This window comes from Camellia sinensis, chromosome 12 (assembly GCF_055761805.1).
Source record: "Camellia sinensis isolate YWXY chromosome 12, ASM5576180v1, whole genome shotgun sequence".
NCBI lineage: Eukaryota > Viridiplantae > Streptophyta > Magnoliopsida > Ericales > Theaceae > Camellia > Camellia sinensis.
Window position 1 is genome coordinate 73,545,544 of NC_138972.1, and position 26,485 is coordinate 73,572,028.

The 26,485-nt window shown below is 38.2% G+C and overlaps 2 protein-coding genes across 6 annotated transcripts in view; both read left to right on the forward strand.

The window, feature by feature from the left end:
* Positions 1–24,077, forward strand: part of LOC114267925 (putative zinc metalloprotease EGY1, chloroplastic) — a 29,525-nt gene extending 5,448 nt beyond the window's left edge. For 3 of the 5 annotated variants that reach the window (XM_028209016.2, XM_028209018.2, XM_028209019.2), the window contains 6 exons: positions 491–702; positions 5,208–5,258; positions 5,333–5,402; positions 8,642–8,710; positions 23,422–23,472; positions 23,613–24,077. In XM_028209016.2, the coding sequence (XP_028064817.2) occupies positions 491–702; positions 5,208–5,258; positions 5,333–5,402; positions 8,642–8,710; positions 23,422–23,472; positions 23,613–23,771 (612 nt within the window). In that variant the 3' untranslated portion in view covers positions 23,772–24,077. Of the gene's footprint in view, positions 1–490; positions 703–5,207; positions 5,259–5,332; positions 5,403–8,641; positions 8,711–21,970; positions 23,191–23,421; positions 23,473–23,612 lie in introns of those variants that run through there. The other 2 variants (XM_028209017.2, XM_028209020.2) reach the window with 2 other exon arrangements.
* Positions 9,733–10,404, forward strand: LOC145804570 (uncharacterized). Its single transcript, XM_082898955.1, has one exon. It carries the CDS (start codon positions 9,876–9,878, stop codon positions 10,353–10,355), a length of 480 nt encoding a protein of 159 aa, XP_082755081.1. The 5' UTR covers positions 9,733–9,875; the 3' UTR covers positions 10,356–10,404.
* Positions 24,078–26,485: the final 2,408 nt, after the last annotated feature.

The following is a 26,485-nucleotide window of genomic DNA, read 5'->3' on the forward strand; positions in this document are numbered from 1 at the left end:
CTTGATGGATGCTAATTTAAATGAAGTTCTTATTATGTTATATATTTCCGTACACTATATAGATTTATATATTTTGATGTATTTTTTTTCACATATACCAACATTAAACACCGCCCGCCCATGGGCCAGTGGTTAGCATTTTCCTTTTTTAAATAATTTGTTGTATCAAATTTTAGTGAGTCTGAATTTATCTCAAGTCTTCCATTTAACAGCATTTTCTTTCATCAATAAGATAATGGTCCCATGATCATCGATAAATGAGATCTACTCTATTTGGTAAAAGCATTTTTTTGTTATGACAGTTTTCTGTTTTTCGCTCTTTTGATTTGATCCATGGATGCAATTTTTCTACCTATATCTTTGAGTTTCTTTTTTTTTTTCCTTCCTTTTCTTGATTGGAATTATGATCTATGGCTGTTCTATTTTTTCATAAATTTATGATATACCTCTTTTTTACTGCTAAACAATCATCAAATCATGGCTTCTACAGTTCAAATCTATTCTCCCTGACCGAAAGACAAAAGTTGATATTTCCCTTGCGGGTCCATTTGCTGGTGCTACGTTGTCTTTTTCTATGTTTGCTGTTGGCTTGCTGCTTTCATCAAACCCAAATGCTGCAGGGGATTTGGTGCAGGTTCCTAGCATGCTATTTCAAGGTTCTTTGCTTCTTGGATTAATAAGCAGAGCCACTTTAGGTTATGCGTAAGTTTCTTCTTTGCTTTCATAGCTTCGATTGGCTGATAAATGATACATATGCAAAATATCAATAAGTCCTAGACCTAATTGTTATAATACCCCTTTGGATGATACCTTGTACCAAATATCCTAGATGGAACCCTTGATGTGCTAGGGTCTTAATAAAAAAATAAAATATACCAAACCAAACTAAACGTTGTGTCCCAATCAAGTATGATCAGCTACATTAATAATTTTTCGCCATTTTGTTCTATTAAGGGTTATATGCTCAACCAAAAAAATTACGATTCTTTTTTATTACAACATCCCATGTCAGTTTAGGTTTTTCCTTCCTCTTAACATTTCCATTTATAGAGACCATATCACTTCTCCTTACTGTTGCATGTGTAGATCTTCATTCTACATAATCAAATCATCTTCACTTGTTTTCTCTCAATTTCACTTCAATTGGTGTTACTCCAACCACTTAACGAATATATTCATTTCAAATTCAATCTTTCTTAGTTTTACCACAAATCCATCTAAGCATCTTTATCTCAGTTATGCACATTTCATGAATGTGTTGTTTCTTAGTTGCCCAACATTCTGTTCCGTAAATCATTGTTGGCCTTATTGCTCTCTATAAACTTTTCCTTTCAATTTTGTTAATATTCATAGATGACATAATAAGCTAGATACACTCCTCCCCTTGGGCCAGTAAACATTAATTATATGGATCACATCATCTTCAATCTCACCATTCTTACTAATAACCGAACCTAGGTAATAAAAATGTTCACCTTTTGTTATATTTTGATTTTTAATATTCACTTCATTATTTCTCCATTAGTTGTTACCAAAGTTGCATTCTGCATATTTAGTTTTTGTAAAAATATTGAAGTATATTATTGATTGATGTATTACAAGATTGATTAATTACAATTCCTATACAATCTATATATAGAGGAAAATGTGGTAGTAGGTGTAGTGGAGGTGATAGTGGGTTAGGTGAAGTGGAGTGTGTGGTGAAGTGGAGGTAGGTGAAGTGGAGTGTGTAGTGGAGTAGGTGAAGGTAAAGATGGGAAATTCTAACAGCCCCCCGCAAACTCAAGGAGGAGAGAAACTAACCAACTTGAGTTTGGAGAGAGTAACAAAACAAGAAAATACATAAAAATAAAAAAGGATAGGAGACACTGTATGGTCGTGTCAGACCGTTGGTGAAGACACTGTATGGGGTGTCATAACGTTGTAGAGGACACTGTATGGTGGTGTCAGACCGATGTAGAAGACAGTTTATGGGGTCATGTCGGACCGTTGTAGAAGACAATGTTGTGACAGTTTACGGAGTCTTGCTGGACCCTTGTAGAAACTAACCGGAATCAATGTCGGGACAGTTTACAGAGTCTTGTCGGACCCTTGTAGAAACTAACCGGAATCTATGTCGGGACAGTTTACAGAGTCTTGTCGGACCCATAAAGGAGCTAACCGGAATCAATGTCGGGACAGTTTACAGAGTCTTGTCGGACCCATAAAGGAGCTAACCGGAATCAATGTCGGGACAGTTTACAGAGTCTTGTCGGACCCCTGAAAAAGTTGCACCCTCAAAAGGTGTGCCCAAAGTTGTCAAAAAGTGTGCCATCAAAAGGCGTGTCCATTTTATCAAAAGATGTGCCATGAAAAGGCGTGCCAGTGTGTCGGGCGGCAAGAGGCGCGCGATGCGCGTGGCTGCCTCGGCTATTTAATCATGACAGAGCCTGAGGCCGAGGCAGAAGCAAAAACACTGCGAAATCCTCTGTAAAACTCTTCGTTGTGCTGAGAGAGAGAGGCTGTAACACTGTTGTGCTGAGAGAGAAACTCTGTAATACGCTGTAACACTCTGTTGCCCAGAAAAATGGCCTCGTCCTCGTCTTCCCGTGGACTGCTCACCCTCTTTCCCGACCTCAACGAGTCAACGAGAGAGAGAACTGGTGCGGTGGCACTGGAACCTCAACCAAACACCGCTGGGTATACTCCGTTGAACTTTCCGATGCGGTCTGTGGAGCAAAGAATGGCAGTGCTGTCGGATGTGGAGGCCAATCAGTATACTTTGAAGGTATGTGTGGAAAGCATGACGGCGGTCACAAACCTGTCGAACCGGCTGCAGAGTGGGACAAATGAGGTGCAGCAGTTAAACTCCCAACTGGCTCTGCTCCAACGCATGTATAAGGATGCGCGAGCAGAGATAAGTGTGCTGAAGGCGGAAAATAAGGAACTGAAGCGGAAGGCCACCGTGATGTTCCGATTTGGAGGACCGCCAGATGCTGCAGTGGAGGAGCAGACTGGAGGCAAAAAGAAGAGGCCGGCGGCAGAGTAGAGAAGAAAAATCCCACTGTGGGTGTGGATGTTTTGTGTTGGTTTGTTTTTTTTTTTTTTTTTTTTTTTTTTTGTAAAATGATGATCGGGATGAGCCCCAACATGAATAAAATGAGTGTGGTAGCAGTTCGTCTTCTTCCTTGGTTTTTTTTTTTTTTTTTTTTTGAATAAAATAAATAAATAAATAAAATAAAATAAAAGGAAAAAAAAGTTGAGTGGAATGGGAGGTGGTGGGAGAGTGGAGTGTGTGCCCATGTGAAACCGTGTGAATGGTTCACATGGGCTATCTCCCGTGTGTGATAAAATAATAAAAAGAAAGTTGTGAGTGTTGTGTAGCTCCAAAAAAAGGGCTGGCTGTCATCGCCTTCTGGGTATGATAGGAGAGAGAGAGAGAGAGTCCAAGACCAAGAAAGGGAAGGGAAGCATCTCTGGTAGTGGAAATTACTACATAATGGATTAAAAGGCTATGTTTCCGGCAGTGGAGAACAGTGGTCCACGCCGGTAGATTCTGTTTCTTGGCGACCGATCTGTCGAGTTTGAGGAGGTGTCGGTGGAGACGCCTGGCGGTCGAGGTGTGTCGCGGACGAGGGGGGTGGCGCCGGCGCCGGCGCCGGAGGTGGCGAGGCAGACGCTGAGGAGGCCGGAGTGAATCAGCCGCAGTGATGGGCGATGTCGCCGTTGGTGACGTTGGGTTTTGATGTGGCAGCGAGGTCGATCTCGTCGTTTGTGTCAGCGTCGCAGCCGGTGGGTGGTGGGGTGGAAATTAGGCCCCTGTCGCCGGCGGTGTCGGGAGCGACGTTTGGGACGAAGAAGTCGAGTATGGCTCCGGCGAGCAAAGACGACGATTTCTGCAGATCGTTGCTGCTACTGGGGCCTCCGGCGAACCATGCTTGGGCAGTTTTCTGCATATTTGTAGAATTTTGAAGGACGGAATGGAGAGAGACGACTGTGATGATCGAGAGTGAGAGACTGCCGAGAAAGACTGAGAAACAAGCTTTGATGTCTGATCTGTCTGATTGGCGAGGAAGAGGAGGAAGACGCTGGCGACTATACATGACGCTACGTTTGTACGGCTTCTGCTTCTTCGAGATCTCAGGTAATGAGGTTGAGGTTTGTGCACTGGTATGTGGGTGGAGGAAGGAGAGAGAAAATTTGAAAATTTGGGTTTGTCCGGCGGACGGCCAAGGTGAGGCTGCCGCCCGCCGGTGAAGCGGAATCACTAATTTCTTAACCTTGCTCTGATACCATGTAAAAATATTGAAGTATATTATTGATTGATGTATTACAAGATTGATTAATTACAATTCCTATACAATCTATATATAGAGGAAAATGTGGTAGTAGGTGTAGTGGAGGTGATAGTGGGTTAGGTGAAGTGGAGTGTGTGGTGAAGTGGAGGTAGGTGAAGTGGAGTGTGTAGTGGAGTAGGTGAAGGTAAAGATGGGAAATTCTAACAGTTTTATTATTACTTTAAAATCATTTTGACTCTAGTTTTTCTCTTCAGATTTCTAATTTGGTGTTATTTTCTTCTTTATTGTCATCCACTATAACAATATCATTAGCGAAAAACATTTATCATGGGATATTATCTTGAATGTGTTTAGTTAATTTATCCTTGACTAAGGTAACTAGGTAATGACTCAAAGTTGACTCTTAACATCGATTAAAAATTCACTAGTTTGGTGATCTAGTTGTAGTCACAACCTCATCATGTCTTTTATCACATCAATATATTCCGCGCTATTTTTTTCCTACACCCTCTATATTATATTATATTTCTAAGCACCCTAATTTGAGCTTTTTCAAAAACTATATGTATATCCCTTATTTTTTTTTTTTCAATACTTCTCTATTAACTGTCTTAATAAATGTATTGTTGCCTTAGTTGATCTGCCATGCATAAATTCAAACTGATTCTCTAACACCTTAAGCATTGATCACTTACTCTCTCCCATAATCTCATTGTATGATTCATCAACGTAATGGTTCTTTAATTGTTGCAATTTTGGAAGATAAATAAATAATGTACAACTATGGTAAAGCTAAAGCACTGAATGTTATGTCAATTATCTTCTTTAACTTAGTTAAGTGTCAGTTTGATATATAATTTTTTTGTTTAAAACTGAAATTATTGTTATCTTGACAATACTGATTGAGCTTTTGCTAATGTGTCCCTGTAGAGCAATGCATACAGCCACAGTTTGGGTCCATCCTCTTGTAATTGCAGGCTGGTGAGGCACCATTCTTGAATATTGTTTCTTTATCATGATGTATAGATTACTAACCATTCAATTCCTTGTTGTAGGTGTGGGTTAACTACGTCAGCTTTTAATATGCTTCCTGTGGGATGTCTTGACGGCGGAAGAGCTATACAGGTATCCTTTTGCTTTTATTGTTTGATGAAGTATTGAGGTTTGTGGTAAATCAGGAAGCATGAAGGAGCTTGGACAATAATTACAAGCTAAGCTCTTGCCATGCTAATTGCTAAAACTTGTCTTAAAATTAACAAAAAGATCCATTTGTTTTGTGGAGGTTTTTAAGGGTTGGACTTTGGTCATAGTACACAAGACAGAGGGAGAACCACAAGTCTCAGTCATGATGTTGGCTTCAGGATTTTAGGGATAGAGCAGTTATATGCCACACATGTTTATTGAGTTCATGCGTTAACTATCATTTGTAGTTTTACGTTTCAATGTCATAGGCCTTAGCTTGAGAACTAGAATGGAATACAAGTGGGAAGATTATATTATAAGCAATTAAGCATACGTAGTTAGGATTAGTCCACCCATGTGATAAAGGTGGGTCCCATACAATTATTAGGTTGGTTTATACATGTATTTGGGTTAGGGTAGTAGAGTCTGGAATCTACTGGGGAACCTAATATGTGTAGGATTTGGTTACCTAATTGTATAGAATTAGGATTCTCATGAGTAGACTATTATAAATAATCATGTGGACAATAGGTTTTTCTTGAGAGAGATTTGAGAGATTGAGAGGCGGAAAAATAGAGATGGAAGGGGTGAGAGAAAAAATACCATGAGAGCACCGGCGTGATCAAGGGCTTAACTACCTTTGAGCATCATGGGGTTCGGTGGTGTGGGTTTTGAGTATTAAAAAGAACAAAGTTATGAATGAGTATATTCGAAAATGGGTAGGAGTGGTACCGATAGAAGATAAGTTGAGAGAAAATAGATTAAGATGGTTTGGTTATATACGATAAAGACCAATAGAGGTAGTAGTGAAGAGATGCCATACAGTGACGGTAGATGGAAGTGTTAGAGGAAGAGGTAGACCTAGATTGACATGGGTTAGTGTAATAAATAGAGATATGAATCTCCTTAATTTGACTAACGAAATGACATTTGATAGAGTCGAGTGGAGAAGAATGATTCATGTAGCTGACTCCGTTTGATGAGACTTAAGGTTTGGTTTGGTTTGGTTTGGAAACTCTCTCTCCTATGGATGTAGGCAATTTGGATCAAACCACGTAAATCTGTGACTATTTTTTCTCTTTGGTGTGTGTGTGTGTGTGTGTGTGTGTGAGTGTGCTACCGTTTGCATTAATGGGATGTGATATAAATCCCAATAAGTGGTATTAGCGCTAAAGGTTACTGATCTAGGTGCGGTTGGCAGAAGGTGCGATTATTGCACACGGAGGACTCACACAGAAAAGAAAGAAGTTCTGGTGGTACAGAAAAAAAAAAAAAAAAATTCAAAATCTGATGAAGGTAGCATGATGGAGGCATTGATTACTTGGAACACAGTGCACAATGGGGTGCACCATTGAGGATTAGGTTTTGTGACTTTGGCTTGTCAAAGGATTATGATCCTGTGTGACATAAAACATAAAATCAATGGTTTAAAATATTTCTATTATATCGGTGTGTATATAATAGAAAAATTCGAGGTGAGAGTGGTTTCCAAGGTTTTCAGGTGCTGTGGTTTCATCAGTATGTTTAGGTTTTTCAGATTCTAAAAGGTTTAAAGGAATTGGATAGATTCGGCGGTGATCAGGTTTGACTGCAGGTGATCAAGGATGATCTAGGAGTAATTTGATTCAATCAACAAGTCCAGTCATTGTGGGGTCAATTAGATTGCATTTTTCTAATTGGACATCGTGATTAGCAACTTGTACAGGCTCGTGGAATTTGTTGTGACAAGAGGGGAGCTACCATCAAGCATCATACGAGTAGTATGAGTCGTGGATGAATAGTGGTGAGCAACAGTTGCAAGGATATTTGGTAGCCACCAAGAGGAAGACAATAGGTTGCTGGATGTTCACAGAAGGAAGCTTTAGGCATAGAACTTGAGACAATTTCGCAGCGAAAGGGTGTACACCAAGGAAATTGGGTCGAAAATTGGGTCTCTTTTTATGAAGGTTTTGGTTCGTGGCAGTGAGGACACCTAGGGAGGAGTGATGGATCCCATGGGCTCAAGCATGAGGACAAAGGATGCTATGAAGGACACGTTTGAAGCACCATGGCGTGAGGTGCAAATAATGTGGGCACTTGGTTTAAGGACACGTTTGAAGCACCATGGCGTGAGGTGCAAATAATGTGGGCACTTGGTTCAAGGAGGTGCAACATTTTCTAGGTCAAGGTGGAGTGTATCACGCAAATCAGGACACCTAGGTTGCAGGGTGCACATAACATTTGCCCCACATGGGTGGAAGGAGTGATTGTTAGGATTAGTCCACCTATGTGATAAAGGTGGGTCCCATACGTTATTAGGTTGGTTTATACAGGTATTTAGGTTAGGATTGTAAAGTCTGAAATCTACTAGAGAACCTAATATGTGTGGAATTGTATGGACCTAGGATTTTCATGGGTAGACTATTATAAATAGTCATGTGGACTATAGGATTTTCTTGAGAGAGATTGAGAGGAGGAAAAATAGAGATGTAAAGGGTGAGAGAAAAAATATCGTGAGAGCGCCGGAATGAGCAAGGGCTCAACTACCCTTGAGCATGGGGTTCGGATAGTGGTGTGCATTTTGAGTATTTTGGCCATGTCACATATATTCCGTTGGATGTAGGCACTTTGGGCCAAACCACGTAAATCTGTGTGATTGTTTTTCCCCTTTGGTGTGTGTGTGTGGGTGTGCTTCTGTTTGCTTTGGTGGGATGTGGTATAAATCTCAACATATGCTTTAGTTGGTCTTACCTTGGGAAGCAGATTGTTTAATTTCCAAAAGGCGTTCTCTTGTGACATCTCTCCATAGAGATTTCATATTACAAGGGATTGGAGCACTATCAAAGGCTTTTTTTTAGATAAGAAGGTAAATAGGCCAAACGACAAAACCTAAATTGTTAGTCAATACTTTGAATTAGGGAACTACTTTATTTATATTTGCTCATTTTGATTTACTTCAAGAACCTGGAAGGTTCATCTCTAACCCCCATAACAAAATTAAATGTTAAAATATTTTAATTCCATATGGGGTAAATACCTCTCTATGAACCTCACTGATTTTTCCCTTTGTAATCCAACAAGTCCTAGATTCTTCGATTGCTATGAAAAGGAGAGAATAGAAGAGTCCCTTTCCTTTGATACCATGGAATTCCTTATGATCTTGTTCTATAACTTCTGTAGAATTTGAATTTCTTGTTTTACAGGGTGCCTTCGGGAAAAATGCACTAATTGGATTTGGTTTGACAACCTACACATTGCTTGGATTGGGAGTGGTATGTCCTCATTTTCGCTTATTCATATGTTTCTTTGTAGAACTCGATACCATTGTCATATACAATTCATTTTAATTAAATTTCCTTGTGTTATTTGTAGATGATGCTTTTAAAATGGTAGATTGTTTTAGTAACCATTTATAAGTAGTAAATGAATTTCAATTTCAATTAACTTATTGTTAGAATTTACCTACACCTACCCCACCACCTACTACCACACCTACTACACCTACCACCAATTTACCCTCACCTACTCCTCACCTACTACCCAAACCCTCTCCTATATAATGAGCTACTCTGCTTTGTAATATAACACATCAAACTATCAATATCAATCAATAATACATGAATTTTAACATGGTATCAGAGTTATAAGATTTAGGCCTATACTCTTTTTTTCCGGCGGGCAGCCGGCCGGCAACCTTGCCTTCGCTGCCCGCTGGAGTTTTTCTACACATACCTTGAAATTTCCCTTCTTCAACCTGCTATGCATACACTAGCTCTTTTCTCATCTCCACTGTCCTCACAGAAACTCTGACCCTCAAGCTCAGCGTCACTCACTCTCCGCCAGCCCATCAGCCGCCGTTGTCTACCAGCACCATCACTTCCGTCCTCTTCCATCACCATACTCACCGAAGCTTGCCTAGGGCCCCTAAAAGCTCCGGGTCGACCCTCCAAGCCATGGCGAGGACGACCTATGCCTCTGATAACCCTTTCGCAGTTTCATTATTGGGTTTCTCAGAAATCATCGGCAAACACCTCCAGTATTCAAAGTTCTGGAATGTTAATAGCAATTCTCAGTCCATGTCAAAGAAGCAGCAGAAGCAGATCAAGCTCTCCAGTACAACCGGCATGCTCATGTTCTATGCTCCTGCCTTCCTCGCCGGAGCAGCTTCCTTCTTCCTCTTCCCAGATGGCGGACTCAGGTTTCTTCTACTCAAATTGGCTCTAACCATCCATTTCTTCAAGAGGGTCTTCGAGGTTCTGTTTGTTCACAAATACAGCGGAGGCGTGGTTCTGGACTCGGCCATTCTCGTCTCGGTTGCCTATTTCATCTCAACTGCAAAGCTCTTTCTCATGGTCTCTCTTGCTCTCAGTTCCAAATACTTGTGCATATAACCATTAATTTTCTTCTATCTTGAGTATTCCCTTTGGTTTCATAACCATGAAAAGGATGGACCTTTTCTGTGCATCACCAGCCTCCACAGCCATATGTTCAAGCTTGGATCAACGGTCTGTGATCCGCCATGGCACAAGGCCAATCAGCCTCCACAGCCACCATGTCAGTGGCGGTGATCGGAGAAGAGGCCTAATTCCTCCTGTCCCTTGTACTTCGCAACTACCCATTGATCCAAAACCTTCTTACCAGAGAACCCGAAAAAGTTCTGCTAAGCAGAGTGACATAAATGAACTGACTAGCCCTCCTGGCTCCTCTAGGTATCTCCTGCGTGACACACCATTCTTCAACGTGGTATCGGCTTCAGATCATGTCAAAGCATTGGTACTTCCTAGACAGAGCCATACACCACACCACTTACTCTTGTTCCCCACCTTTTGCACACACTCATCCCCCTTTTCATTTTTTAAATCAATCCTCCACTCACCACTATCATCACATTTTCCCACTTTTTCAAACCCACTTTAATTTCCCTTACTTTCTTCCACCCACGATTTCACCATTTTCTTTTCTTTTAATATATATATATATATATATTTTATTATATATATAAAAAAAAACAAAAAAAACAAAAAAAAAAAAAACAAAAACATACACCCTTGTTTTTCTTATCCCCCATCCACAAATATTTTTTTATATTTTCTTTATCCATTGTTTTATTTTATTTTATTTTTCTTATTACACAAAACAGCATTCACAAAATCACACCAACAACATTCCACCACCTTGTCATTTTATTCATGTCAGGGGCTCAACCCGATCACACTTTTACACCACCAAAAAAAAAAAACAAAAAAAACAAAAAAAAAAAAAAAAAAAAAAAAAAAAAAAAAAAAAAGAGCAACAAATCAACCACATCCACAGGCAGGATTTTCTTCTCTACTCTGCCGCCGGTCTTTTCTTCTTGCCTCCGTCCTGGGCGGCCCTTGCCGGTGTTGCCTCCGTATTTCCCACTCCACTGGGCATGATCACTACTCCCTGCTCCTCCACTGCAGCATATGGCGGCCCTCCAAATCGGAACATCACGGTGGCCTTACGCTTCAGCTCCTTATTTTCTGCTTTCAGCACACTTATCTCTGCTCGCGCATCCTTATACATGCGTTGGAGCAGAGCCAGTTGGGCATTTAAATGCTGCACCTCATTTGTCCTACTCTGCAGCCGGTTCGACAAATTTGTGACCGCCGTCATGCTTTCTACACATGCCTTCAAAGTATACTGATTGGCCTCCACATCCGACTGCACTGCCATTCTTTGCTCCACAGACCGCATCGGAAAGTTCAACGGAGTAAACTCCGTGGCGCTTGGTTGAGGTTCCAGTGCCACAGTGCCACCGCACCAGTTGTCTCTCTTGTTGACTCATTGAGGTCGGGAAAGAGAGTGAGCAGACTCCGGGAAGATGAAGCCATTTTCTGGGCCACAGAGTATTACAGAGTATCTCTCTCAGAAATCTCTCTCAGACAACAGAGTGTTACGGACTATCTCTCTCAGCAAAACGAAGAAGAGTTTTTGTTTTTTCAGAGGTTTTTTGCAGCTTTTCTCTGCCTCAGCCTCAGCCTCTGTCTTATAGCCGAGGCAGCCACGCGCATCGCGCGCCTCTTATCACCTGCCGACAAACGGGCACGCAAGCCAAGGCGCCCACGTGCCTCGCCATCATGTCCGGCACACCTTTTGATGAATTGGGCACGCCTTTTGATGGCACGCCTTTTTATGGATTGGGCACGCCTTTTGATGGCACGCCTTTTGAAAAATTGGACGCACCTTTTGAGGATGCGATTTTTTCAAGGGTCCGACAAGACTCTGTAAACTGTCCCGACATTGATTCCGGTTAGCTCCTTTATGGGTCCGACAAGACTCTGTAAACTGTCCCGACATTGATTCCGGTTAGTTTCTACAAGGGTCCAACAAGACTCCGTAAACTGTCACAACAACTGTCACAGCATTGTCTGCTACAACGGTCCGACATGACCCCATAAACTGTCTTCTACATCGGTCTGGCACCACCATACAGTGTCCTCTACAACGTTATGACACCACCATACAGTGCCATCACCAACGGTCTGACACGACCATACAGTGTCTCCTATCTTTTTTTATTTTTATGTATTTTCTTGTTTTACTCCTCTCTCCAAACTCAAGTTGGTTAGTTTCTATCCTCCTTGAGTTTGCGGGGGGCTGTTAGAATTTACCTACACCTACCCCACCACCTACTACCACACCTACTACACCTACCACCAATTTACCCTCACCTACTCCTCACCTACTACCCAAACCCTCTCCTATATAATGAGCTACTCTGCTTTGTAATATAACACATCAAACTATCAATATCAATCAATAATACATGAATTTTAACACTTATGTAGTTTTATTGCTTACAAATGTTGCATCACGTCAAATATGTTCTTATTCTACTAAAGCAAATTGAAATGAAAGATGGTTCACTAGTTGTAGATTCATTAGTTGCATAGTTATGATAATGTCAGTTGTTGATGTGTCTTGAATTTTTTTTTTAATTTTAAAATATTTAAAATTTAACTTGTGCAGCACTGTTGTATTATCCCACAGACCTTACTCACATAAAAACAATTCCTAATTACTACACATTAATGTGTGTTTGAGAGGGGAAAGATTGGGTACATACCTAACCTTTGGCATAGTGCATAAATTGGTTGCTCCAAGATTTGAACCCATAACCTCAAGGTTCTTAGGCTAAGGTTTTACCATTAAACCAATGGTCACCATAAATACTTCAACAAAAACAAGGACAACAAAAAAGTGGTCTACAGTGATGGGTGCAAACATTTAAAACTAAATGAGCAAGTGTATCCCTAAAATCTCTATATACCTAACAAATATACAAATCCCCCTCAAAACTCAAAAGAGTAAATCTGCCTCCTGAAAAGGACTCCTTGAGCCAAAAAAACAAGGAAGCAATAAAACATTCCTCAGGCCAGGTATGTGTAGATTCATCAATTTAAAAATATCTCCTTTTTCTCTTTCTCCATAGGCACCACATCTTGCACAAAGGCACCACCTCTCAAGCTTTCCTCACTCTTTCTTTACACATACCTACTTCAACAAGCAAACAAATCTCTAACTGTACAAGGCATCACCCACTCAATGCCAAAAATCACAAAAGTCAACTCCATAATCTCGATCCACCGGACACTGTAAAATAAGGTGATTCCAATCCAATTATTGACTGCCCTCTTACTCATATAGCATCATTCCATCATGACTTAGTTTGCCCGTCTTCCTCAAATTGTCTTTGGTTAGTATTGCCTCTCGAGCCGCTGTCCACCCAAAAAAGGCTACTTTAGATGGGTCTTGGTTTTCCAAATATCTTTGCAAGGGAAGGAGGAATCCTCCTCTTGACATAGCCTCTTATAAAATAATAAAGCATTCTTGGAAGCTTCACAGCTGATGTATCTTGGGCTGCCTCTAGACTAAAGCCTATATATTTTCCAAAAGATGGCCTCCACAGACTCCACCTTTGAATCCTTCAGCATCCTCCTCCATTGTTGGGTCAACACCACCCCTTCAAAACCCATCTACCAAAATTCTAAATAGGCCTGGAAAACCTCCCTCAAAAGTTGATGCCCAACTGAGTATCATGCCAAAACCAAACTTCATGAACATTCCCCACCTTGAAAATTGTGAAATTGAAAAACACTTCCTAAACTCGTGATTTCTTTCCGAACTTCAAACCCATGAACTCGTCTAACCACACTGGTGCACCAATTTAATCCCTACCCTTCATCACAATCTCTCCCTTCTGAAAACAAATATCCACTACAACTTTACCAATAAAACTTTGTTGAACAAGTCCAACTTTATAATGCCAAATCACCACCTTTACTGGCAAACACACCTCTTCCCAATGGACAAGATGAGACTTGAATTCCTTTCCTGTGGCTCCTTATTGGAAGTACCTTTGTAGCATCTCACTCCTCCTTGTCACTGATATAGCCTAGGGATCGTAAAAAGAGACATGAAGAATGTAGTTCACAAGGCACTTTTAATGAGAGTTTTTCAGACAGAACAAACCTCCACAGCCATTAGCCCAACAAGACTTTGTTAAACAATTATTGTATTCTGACCAGGGGCGGCTCCACGGCATCCACAGGGTATGAATACCCTCAAATTTGAAATTTTAATATATATATATATTTTTTTTTGGGTTTAGTTTAGTTTTGAATACCCAATCCAAGATGGTTGAATACCCCTCTGACCCACTTGGCCCATTTGTCTAAACAAATAATGAAACCTCTAGCCCACTTAGCTACTTAGCCCATTTGCCAAAACAAATAACCCTCTAGCCCACTTAGCCCCTTAGCCCATTTGCCGAAACAAATAATAAAACCCAAAAGAATTGCAATGAGATATATCTATATATATTATATATAGGCACACTTAGAAAATATGAGGAAGAAGAATTCCGAAAATATGAGGAAGAAGGAATATATTTCTGTTATATTCAAAACTTCTTATTTTACAAGACCAAATGACACTCCTTATATAGGAGATATTACAAACATCATTATAACCCATTATATACCACTTACATATTATATATTACCACTATCTACCACTATCATATTATATACATGCCACTATCTACCACCAACACCACTATCATATTCTATACATGCCACTATCTACCACCAACACCACTATCATATTCTATACATGCCATTATCTACCACCAACACCACTATCATATTCTATACATGCCACTATCTACCACCAACACCACTATCATATTCTATACATGCCACTATCTACCACCAACACCACTATCATATTCTATACATGCCATTATCTACCACCAACACCACTATCATATTCTATACATGCCACTATCTACCACCAACACCACTATCATATGCCACTATCTTATTATATGCATTAACACAAATTTCCAGCACTCCCCCTCAAGTTGGTTTGAAGATATCTTCCATAGCCAGCTTGCTAGTCAGCTTATCAAATTGCTTCTTGTGTAGTCCCTTCGTTAGCACATCAGCTAATTGTTCACCTGTTGGAAGGTAGGTCATACAGATTATGCCAGCATTGATTTTCTCCTTGATGAAATGTTTATCCACTTCTATATGTTTTGTGCGATCATGTAGAACTGGATTATGAGCTATAGATATAGCTGCTTTGTTATCACAATAGACCTTCATAGGTGTCGGGTGAGAAAGCTTTAATTCTTCAAGAATTCTTTTAATCCACATTACTTCACAGATTCCATGGGCAACAGCTCTGAACTCTGCTTCTGCACTACTTCTAGCTACCACATTCTGTTTTTTACTCCGCCATGTAACTAGGTTCCCACCTACAAAGGAGCAGTATCCGGATGTTGATCTCCTGTCTGTAACACTTCCTGCCCAGTCTGCATCTGTGTATACTTCAACTTGAAGATGTCCATGTTTCTTGAACAGTAAGCCTCTCCCTGGAGTTCCTTTCAAATATCTTAAGATCTTATAAACGGCCTCAAAGTGCTCTGCCCCTGGTGAGTGCATGAACTGACTTACCATGCTGACTGCAAAGGCAATATCAGGCCGCGTATGAGACAAGTAAATCAATTTCCCGACAAGTCGCTGATATTGTTCCCTCTCTTTGACTTCTTCAGCCTTAGCAGCTTGTAACTTCAAGTTAGGCTCGATCGGAGTCTCCACCATCTTACAACCAAGCATACCTGTTTCTCCAAGGAGATCAAGAATATATTTTCTCTGATTAACGAATATACCTTCCTTGGATCTTGCAAATTCCATTCCGAGGAAATACTTGAGGGCTCCCAGATCCTTAATGTGAAATTCTTTTGCGAGTTTCTCTTTGAGGGCTGCTAACTCTGCTTCATCATTACCAGTTAAAATGATGTCATCAACATAAACAATCAAAATTGCAATTTTACTGTTTTTTGAATGTTTATAAAATATTGTGTGATCTGCTTGACTCTGCGAGAAGCCACAACTGATAACTGCCTTCCCAAAGCGTTCAAACCATGCTCTTGGTGATTGTTTGAGTCCGTATAATGACTTGTTCAATCTGCATACTCTGTCGCTTCCAAGTCTCTGCTCAAATCCCGGCGGTAGGCTCATGAACACCTCCTCTTCAAGATCACCATTGAGAAATGCATTTTTAATGTCAAGTTGATGTAGAGGCCAATCTGAATTTACTGCAAGAGATAACAGTACTCTGATGGAATTTATTTTAGCAACAGGAGCAAACGTCTCTTGATAGTCGATCCCATAAGTTTGAGTGAAGCCTTTAGCCACCAGTCTCGCCTTGTATCTCTCAACGCTTCCATCTGCGTTACATTTTATCGTAAACACTCATTTACACCCAACTGTTTTCTTGTCTTTGGGTAGATCAACTATCTCCCAAGTACCACTTCTCCTTAAAGCATTCATCTCCTCCATGACTGCTAATTTCCAATTCGGATCATCCAATGCTTCCTGTATATTCCTTGGAACAAACAAGTGTGAAATCCTAGATGTGAAAGCTCTATGATTTTTAGACAGTCTTTGATAGGAGAGGTAATTTGTAATAGGATGTTTAATGCAATTTCGGACACCTTTCCTAATTGCTATAGGAACATCAAGGTCGGAAATAGAAGGAATAGGATTACCTAAAATTTCGATGCCAGAACTCGGGTGGACATTCGGGTCATTAAGATGGACATTCGGGTCATTATTCCTCAGATGAAATCGCTTCCTAGTATAAACCTGAAGCTCAGGATTTAGATCATTTTGTAGTACTTCTCCCCCTAAACAAGAATCTTCTTGACTAGGCACCATAGAACTTGGTTCTCCTAAGTGATCTTTATCAGACAGATGTGATTTTTGTGTAGGATAAATGACATTGGGGAGCGGGATAGAAATATCCCAAAAACGGTCTTCTACTCCACTTGTCTCCCCCTGAAGAGAAGTGTTGGGGAAATAGGATTTTGTTTCCACAAATGACACATCCATACTCACATGAAATTTCTTGGTTTGAGGGTCGAAACACTTATACCCCTTTTTGTTTGAGGAATAACCCAAAAAAACACATTTTATAGCACGGGGGCAAGTTTTGAACGAAATTGACTAGGAACATGAACATAGGCAGTACATCCAAAAACTTTGGCGGGTAAATCAGAAAACAACCTCGTGTCAGGAAAAAAAGTTTTGAGACAATCGAAAGGCGTTTTGTATGTTAACACCTTTGTAGGCATCCTGTTTATCAAATAAGAGGCTGTTAAAATTGCTTCACCCCATAAATATTTAGGAACATGCATGTAAAACATTATAGCACGTGCTACTTCAAGTAGATGTTTATTTTTTCGTTCTGCAATGCCATTTTGTTGAGGGTTTCCCGACATGTAGATTGATGAAAAATTCCCTTTTTTTTCCAAAAACTCACCCAACTGCTCATTGAAATATTCTGTTCCATTATCAGAATGTAAAATACCAATTTTGGTTTGAAATTGGTTTTCAATCATATTGTAAAAATTTGTGAATAAATTTTTCACGTCAGATTTTTTATTCATCAAATAAATCCAACATAAGCGGGTATGGTCATCAATAAATGTAACAAACCATCTTTTACCAGAAAGAGTAGTGATTTTAGAAGGGCCCCAAACATCACTATGAATCAAATAAAAAGGTTTGGAAGCCTGGTAAGGTTTTGGCAAATAAGTAGAGCGATGAAATTTTGCAAAAATGCAACTTTCACAATGAAAAGAAGAACAATCAATCCCTTTAAATAATTCTGGAAATAAATGTTTCAGATAAAGAAAACTAGGATGTCCTAGCCTATAGTGCCATAGCATTATTTTTTCTCGAACAGAGATTGAACTAGTACTATTAAAGCTCTGAGCTTTTTTATTACTAACAGGTACTTCATCAAAGTAGTAAAGACCTTCAAGCATCCTAGCACGCCCAATCATCATCCCCGAGTTCTGGTCCTGAAATTCACAATGGGATTCAAAAAATGTAACACGACAATTAGAATCCTTAGATAGTTTACTGACAGACAAAAGGTTACAGGCTAAGTTGGGGACGTGAAGAACAGCATTGAGATTAATTTTCTCAGTTAGTTTAATAAATCATTTTCCTGCAATAGGTGAAAAACTACCATCGGCTATTCTGATTTTGTCATGACCGGAACAAGGGAAATAGGTACTAAATAAATGGGAAAAACTAGTCATGTGATCGGAGGCACCGGAATCTATGATCCACGGAGAGAAGTTTAGGCAAGAGAAGGCTTTAGGATTTCTACCTGTTTGTGCCAACAAAACACTAGGAGTACCGGATGAGGAGTTGGATTTTATCAGCTTTAAGAGTTGATCAATCTGCTCTTTGTTGAAGGGACCTGAATCGGCTTCATTAGCGGTAGGAAAGCCACGATTCTTCTCTCCTTGTTTGCTGCTTTTCCAGTTGACAGGTTTGCCATGGATCTTCCAAGACGTTTCACGTGTATGGCGAGGCTTGTTGCAAAAATCACACCAGACCCGTGGCTTATCATCAAACCTGCGCTGGTAATTTGCAGCCTTGTTGGCCGCAGCATCGCTAATTAAAGCAGAAATTTCAATTGATTCACCAGTACCTTTTTTCTTAAGCATGACGCTCCTTCGGCTCTCTTCCCTTCTAACTTCGGCAAATACTTCGCCAATGGATGGGAGAGGAGGTCTGCCAATAATTCTTCCTCGCACTTCATCGAACTCAATGTTGAGGCCGGCAAGAAACTTGTAAATACGGCTGTCTTCCACAGTTTTCTTGTGGTGGTTGCAGTCGTCAACCGATTTCCATTCGTATGTGTTGAAGATGTCAAGATCCTGCCACAACCTTTTCAACGAATTGAAATATTTGGTGACGGAATCATCTCCTTGACGAATCTCTCCCAACTTCAAAGTTAATTCGAAAACTTGAGATTGATTTCCTAGGTCAGAGTACATCTGACTAACATTATCCCACAATTCTTGTGCAGTAGGATAGCACATGTAATTAGAGCTTATATCCTCCTCCATGGAATTGACCAACCATGTCATAACCATGGAGTTTTCAGCGTCCCAACTGTCGAACAGCGGATCATTAACAGCAGGAGCCTTCTTGTCACCAGTGATGTAACCGATCTTTCCTTGCCCACGGATATACATCCGGACAGATTGTGACCAGCGGAGAAAATTATCACCATTTAGGCGGATGGTGGTGATTTGGACAGAGTGAGAGTTTGATGTTTTCAACGGAATGGCAGCGGCAGGGGTTGAAGTGGTTTCGGACGTGACTTCCGACATGGCTATGACGGTTTTAGGGCTGCTGTGTTTTTTGTAGCTCTGATACCAACTTAGAAAATATGAGGAAGAAGAATTCCGAAAATATGAGGAAGAAGGAATATATTTCTGTTATATTCAAAACTTCTTATTTTACAAGACCAAATGACACTCCTTATATAGGAGATATTACAAACATCATTATAACCCATTATATGCCACTTACATATTATATATTACCACTATCTACCACTATCATATTATATACATGCCACTATCTACCACCAACACCACTATCATATTCTATACATGCCACTATCTACCACCAACACCACTATCATATTCTATACATGCCATTATCTACCACCAACACCACTATCATATTCTATACATGCCACTATCTACCACCAACACCACTATCATATGCCACTATCTTATTATATGCATTAACACAAATTTCCAGCAGGCACGAATCTGCTGCTTGGAAGAATAAAGTCAAAAAGTGTAGTTAGTTAGGGCAAGAAGTGTAGTTAGGGCACGAATCTGCTGCTTGGGGGAGGCTCAACGCTGCTGTCGTTTTGTCTCTCTCAATCTCTCCCTCTCTTTTCGCGGTCCCCCCCTTCTCTCTTTCTGTGGGTGGTCCCCCTCTGTCTTTCATTGTTGCCCATGGAATATGGATCATGGATGTTGGTATTGAATGAAGATGAAGTGGTTGCTGTCATGCTTTGCTGTTGCTGACTGATTGTTAAGAAAAAGGCAAAAAGAAATTTGGGGATTATATCTCATCAGGTATTATTTTTTTATCTCTATAATATTAAAATTTATTTAAACTTGATACTATAAACAAAACCTTCCATCCATAAATAATTAATTTTATAGTTATGCATGTTAATATAATATTTAGGGATTATACTTTGTTGTCATCAGGTATAATATTTTTTTAAGTTTCTTCACTTTATTTGTTTTAAAAATTAAATAGGAGTTGAAATTTTATAATCAATTTATTTATACTCTTGTAGTTAGATAGCTCTGTTTTTTGTGTGGATATTTTTAGGTGCATCCTACTCTTTTGTTTAGTTCTCGAATTGTGGACAAATTTCTGAAAAGAAAATCAACTATTGTACAAGATTCATCTCAATCCCAAGAAACTTGTGGTGATAGTCACATTCAAGATTCTTCGAAGCTAATTCGTGTTGACTTGAACAACCTTCCTTCTGATCCAGGATTACGATAAAAAATTTTGTCATATCATCCTAATGATAGGGACGAAATAAGAAGAACATATTTACAAAAAGGACCCTGTCAACCTCTTAGCCACAATTTCCCTCAAAGAGATATTATTGGAGTTATGTGTCGATTTAATTTTGCTTGGTTTAAAGAATACAAGAATTGGTTGGAATATAGTATTGAAAAAGATGCAGCATTTTGTTTATGTTGTTACTTGTTTAGGCCCAATTTAGGAAAGGGATGTGATACTTTTGTGACAGAGGGATTTAAAATTTGGAATATGAAAAACAAGTTACAAATTCATGTTGGAGGTGTTAATGGGGGTGTTTGGTGGAGCTTTTTTAAGCCAACTTATGACTTCTGGCTTTTAAAAAGTTATTTTGGACTGTTTGGTTAAACTTATTTCAAACACCTTCTGATTCTAACAACTTATTTTAAGTCAAAAAAAGCTGATTCTGAGAAGCTGCTCACCCCTTGCTTCTGATTATCAGCTTCTGCTGTGGACATGTTAATTCACGGTTATACTCTTAAATTTTTTTATTTTTTATTTTTTTAAAAATAGAAAAAGACCCAAATGAACTATTAAATATTATTATTATTTTTTATGAAAAATGTAGACAAATAGTGAATAATAAAAAATAAAAATTAATTGAAAAAGTTACTTCACAGCTTATTTAACAAACACTACTCAGCAACTTAAATCTATAATCAAACAGCTATACCAAACAGATTAACAGCTTCTGATTAAAGTCATAATCTATAATCTGTTAAGCTATAATCTATAATCTGTTTTAACAGCTACACCAAACAGCACCAATAGTGCTCATAACCAAGCTGTGAAGAAGTGTGAAGATCTTATGAAGCAAAAGCAACACATTCAAAGTAGTCAAATCAAGAAAAAATTGAATATCGGACTCGCTTAAATGCAACTGTTGATTGCATACGATTCCTTTTGCGTCGAGGGTTGGCTTTTCGTGGTCATGATGAATCTGATGATTCAAGTGATAAAGGAAATTTCCTTGAACTTCTACAATTTTTGGCGGATCATAATGAATCTATCAATAAAGTTGTGTTGGGGAATACTCCGAAAAATAATAAGCTAACTCACCATGATATTCAGAAAGACATTGTGAATGCTGCTGCATGTGAGACTATCAATGCTATCATAAAGGATTTGGGCAATGAGTTTTTTTCAATTTTAGTTGATGAGTCTCGTGACATATCAGTTAAAGAACAAATGGCGGTTGTTCTACGTTATGTGGACAAAAAGAGCATTGTTATAGAGCGGTTTCTTGGTATTGTACATGTATCAAATACAACCGCTTTATCACTTAAAGCAGCAATTGAATCCTTATTTTGTCGACATGGATTGAGTATATCAAAACTACGAGGGCAAGGCTATGATGGAGCCAGCAATATGCAAGGTGAATTCAATGGTCATAAAGCTTTAATTTTGAGGGAGAATAAATCTGCATTTTATGTTCATTGCTTTGCCCATCAACTTCAATTGACTCTTGTAGCTGTTGCTAAAAAGCACATTGACGTTGCTGAACTTTTTTGCTCTGTTGCTAACATAGTGAATGTTGTTGGTGGCTCTTGCAAGAGACGAGATGCTCTTAGAGATGCGCAATTTGCTAAAATAACAGAAGCACTAGACAATGGTGAACTTAGAAGTGGGCGAGGTTTGAATCAAGAGACTAGTCTTAAACGTGCTGGTGATACACATTGGGGATCACATTTTGGGACAATTATCAACTTGATTTTGATGTTCTCTTCTTCGATTGATGTACTTGAGATTATTGAAGAGGATGGCTTACAACCCGAGCAAAGAGTTGAAGCTCGTTCTATCATGAAGTTAATGCTATCTTTTGAATTTGCCTTCACTTTACACGTGATGAAAAATATTTTAGGGATTACAAATGAGTTGTCGTTAGCATTGCAAAAGAAAAATCAAGATATTGTCAATGCTATGACACTTGTTAAAGTATCTAAGCAACGATTGCAGATGATCGAGAGATGATGAATGGGAATCTTTATTGACTGAAGTGTCTTCATTTTGTAACAAACATGAGATTTCTATTCCAAATATGGATGAAATATTTGTAGTTAGTGGGCGGCCACGACGCAAAGCTCTACAAATTGCAAATTTACATCATTATCAAGTTGAGCTATTCTACACAGTCTTAGATATGCAACTTCAAGAGCTTAACAATCGCTTTTCAGAAGCAAATACTGAGTTACTTCTTTGTATGGCTTGCTTGAATCCTAGTAAATCATTCTTTGCTTTTGATAAGCATAAGTTGATTCGTCTTGCAGAGTTCTATCCATATGATTTTTCTGCAACAGATTTAATGGTCCTTGACATCCAACTTCAAAACTACATTGTTGATATGCGCTTAAGTGAAGACTTTTTAGAACTTAAAGGAGTTGGTGATCTTGCTATAAAGTTGGTGGAGACAGATAAACATGTGATATATCCATTAGTCTATTTGCTTGTGAAATTAGCATTGACTCTACCTGTCGCGACAGCAACAGTGGAAAGAAGTTTTTCAGCAATGAAGTATATAAAGAGTAATTTGCGTAACCGAATGGGAGATCAGTGGATGAATGATTGTTTGGTTACATACATTGAAAGAGATGTATTTGATAGCATTGATAATGAGGAGATTATGCAACGTTTTCAAAATATGAAATCTCGTCGAGGGCAATTGTAATATTTTATCTAATTGCAAGTTGTTTTGATGGCAATTGTAATATTTTATCTAATTGCAAGTTTTTTTTTGTCAAAACTTTAATATTAATATATTAGAGTTCTCTTTTATATTTGTTTTTTTAATACAGTTGTTAGATTTTAAGTTACTTAATGAATACCCTGATTAAAATTCCTGGAGCCGCCACTGATTCTGACACCCCCTTACTTTTATGGTTTGTTTATTTAACCACTTGTAGATGATGATGTGTCCAAATCGTAAACCGCCATTAAAGTGGCATCCTCTAATAATATTTTGTTTGAATTAAAGTTTATTTTAATGATTTGTTGTTTTCTCCTTCCAGCTCGGTGGGCCTTTGTCACTTCCTTGGGGTCTGTATGTGTTGATCTGTCAGGTATGCAATCAATAAGCTATATGTGAATAAAATAGCTAGATTGAATTTGAATCACTATTTTGTTATTTATGCATTTTATGAAAAAACGACACAAAATGATGGTTCACTTGCCTAATTTTATGCAAATACTACATGTACAGAGGGCACCAGAGAAACCATGCTTGAATGATGTGACAGAGGTTGGAACATGGAGGAGAACAGTTCTTACAGTGGCTATTTTCCTGGTTGTGTTGACCCTCCTTCCTGTGTGGGATGAGCTTGCAGAGGAGCTGGGTATAGGTCTTGTAACTGCATTTTGATGTAAATACACAGCAATCCAATTTTGACTTTTTAAAACTAAATTAGAAATAAAGGAATTGATGGCTTAAGCGAGTCATATTCATTGTATCCCCACCCGACAAAATTATTCCTATTATTGGGTGAGCACTAGGTCACATAGTAGGACGGACGGACCTACTAGATAACTTCTCCCTACCCACCCACTTTCTCGTTATATGTTTGTAAGATGTACATGCATTAATATTTTTGCATTCTTTATATGTTTGAAAGGTGTACATGCATTAGTATTTTTGTGTTCAGCAATACATTCTTTAAATGCTCTCAAATTTTGCTGTGTTTCTATTTTCCAATTTTTAGAAACTTGATACATGGATGGGAGAGAAGGAATGTTCTTTTGGGCTTTTGATTGAGAGATTGATTGGAGTTTGTTTCATGTTCCAACCAAATGCAATGCTGGTCTTAGCCAATCGGCACTAATCTAATTGGTCAGAACCGTTACACATCTCTGAGTCCAGTCCTCCCCCCTCAAAGCTGTTGATATGCCTATACCAATAATAATTTTTTTTTAAAAAAGGTCCAGCGCTTCTCCAATTTGGAAACGGATTAGATGGTGCTGTTGGGCCGCAGTGGGTTCAACTTCGAGTCCATCTTGATAATTTAAACCGTTCAATGTGTAGAGCTCGTCAGGTATATCATTTTTGTAAAAAATTACGTTAATTGTATATCAATAGTCACTTGATTAGTTTATATTTGTATCTGTGATTTATTTTTAAAATTATAATTATTGTTTTATTTTTTTGAAAAAAAATTATAATTATTGTTGAAACAAATGCAATTTGATCAAATAAACATCGGTATCAGATTAATGTCATTTTTTATAAAGATAATGTACTTAGTAAGTTTTACACATTAAATGATTTGGATTATCAAGATGGTCTAACAAAACTGTTCAATCTATAATCGGACGGTAGAGAAGCTGTGGCCAAAACGAAAACCCTCAGCCTACATTGCATTTAAAAAGGTACCAAAAAAGGGTTGACTTATAAATTAACTGAGTTTCAAGGGCACTGGAATTTATAATTTGTACTACCTACTCATTTTGTGTTGGATCGTGCTAATATCAATTCTATAGGCACTCATTAAAGTGGAGCAAATGTCAAAATAATTATAAATTAAGCAAATTATACTGACCTTCCCGGATGTTATCAAAACTACAATTATCCTCACTAGTTTGAGAAAATGTCACTGGCCTTCTTAAAAAATTTAATTGATTGTGCCACACGTAATTGCATGTGGTTAATCTATTGTTAGTTTAGTGGCAGGAATTTGTTGACATGATCAATATTTACACAAAAATATTAAAATTTTCCTTTTAATTAACATCATTTTAGGTGTTTTGCAAAAATATCAAAACAATTAACATTTTAATATATATTTTTTATATTTCAAATATATTTTAACATACTTTTTACATTATATTAAGTTTTTTTTTTTTTTGGAGAACAAGTTATATTAAGGTTGATAATCACTTAGAAAAATGTTACATTTAAACCATAATCACTTCACTTTTTTTTTTTTTTTTAAGTAAAAAATGCTAACTCAAACAAACTTTTAGTCCCATACTAAAATAACAAAAAAATCAAAAAGTTAATTAAAAAAATCTATTCCCAAACAACAACTTGGCAATCGTTAGTATTTTTCTTGGCATTTTAACTTTTCATTTTTGGTGGGCATGTTCTCTGTCATCAAAAGTGAAAACAAATAGTATATTTTTTATTTTTAAATTAAAAATTTGGAGGGTTTTATTGATAAATTCTATTTAGGGGTGTTCTAATCCAACAAGTCCATCAAAAAATTTATAACCTACTTAATCCCATGTGTTTATACTTTTATTTCATAAAGTCCTTTTTTTTTTTTCCTGATTTACATTATTTGTTAGACTCTTATACCCTTATATTTATTGTTGATTTATATTACACACAAAAAGGATATACATGTTTTCTTTTTGACTACCAATCTGTTTTGGCAGTTTCCATGATTTCATGAAGTTGATTATGATTTTAGTTTCGATGTCGTTGTGCGTTGCTTCGATGTTGTTGTGCATTGCTTCGTTGTGTGTGGTGCTAGGGTTTTGCTGGTGTTTGAGGAGGATGAAGAGTCAAGACTGCATTAGTGTTGTTAATTTGTGCTCTGATTTTTTACATAATTGTTGTGAAGGAAGTTAGATATTGATTAGAGAAGAGAACGAGTATTCATCTCAAAGTTAGTATATAAAGGATTCATGTTCATTTGTGTTTTGATTTATATAAAGGATTGTATAGTCTGTTTTTTGCTTTCAACTTTATTTTTTGGAATAGATGGAGATGCAAGTTTTGTTTGGTTGAATGAGGTTATGGGTTTTGTTTGGTAATGCGTTCAAATATGGCTTTATTTTTTGGATGTGGTGAATGTTCACATTGCGTGAACAATGTGAATGTACACATTGTGTGGACAATGTGAACGTTTACATATTATTGGTTATATCGTTATGGAGAGATGTTTGCATATTGTTTATTGCCATTATATTTGGTGGTGTGAATTTGGACTTGTCTAATCTATAATGATGTGTAGTTATGGCAATAAATTGTTCGGTTTGGGACTAACAGCGCAAAATATGAACATAGCTATTTTTTTTTTTTTTTGCAGGATGTGAATGTTCACATATCATTGGTTGTTTCATGTTTATGTGGTATTG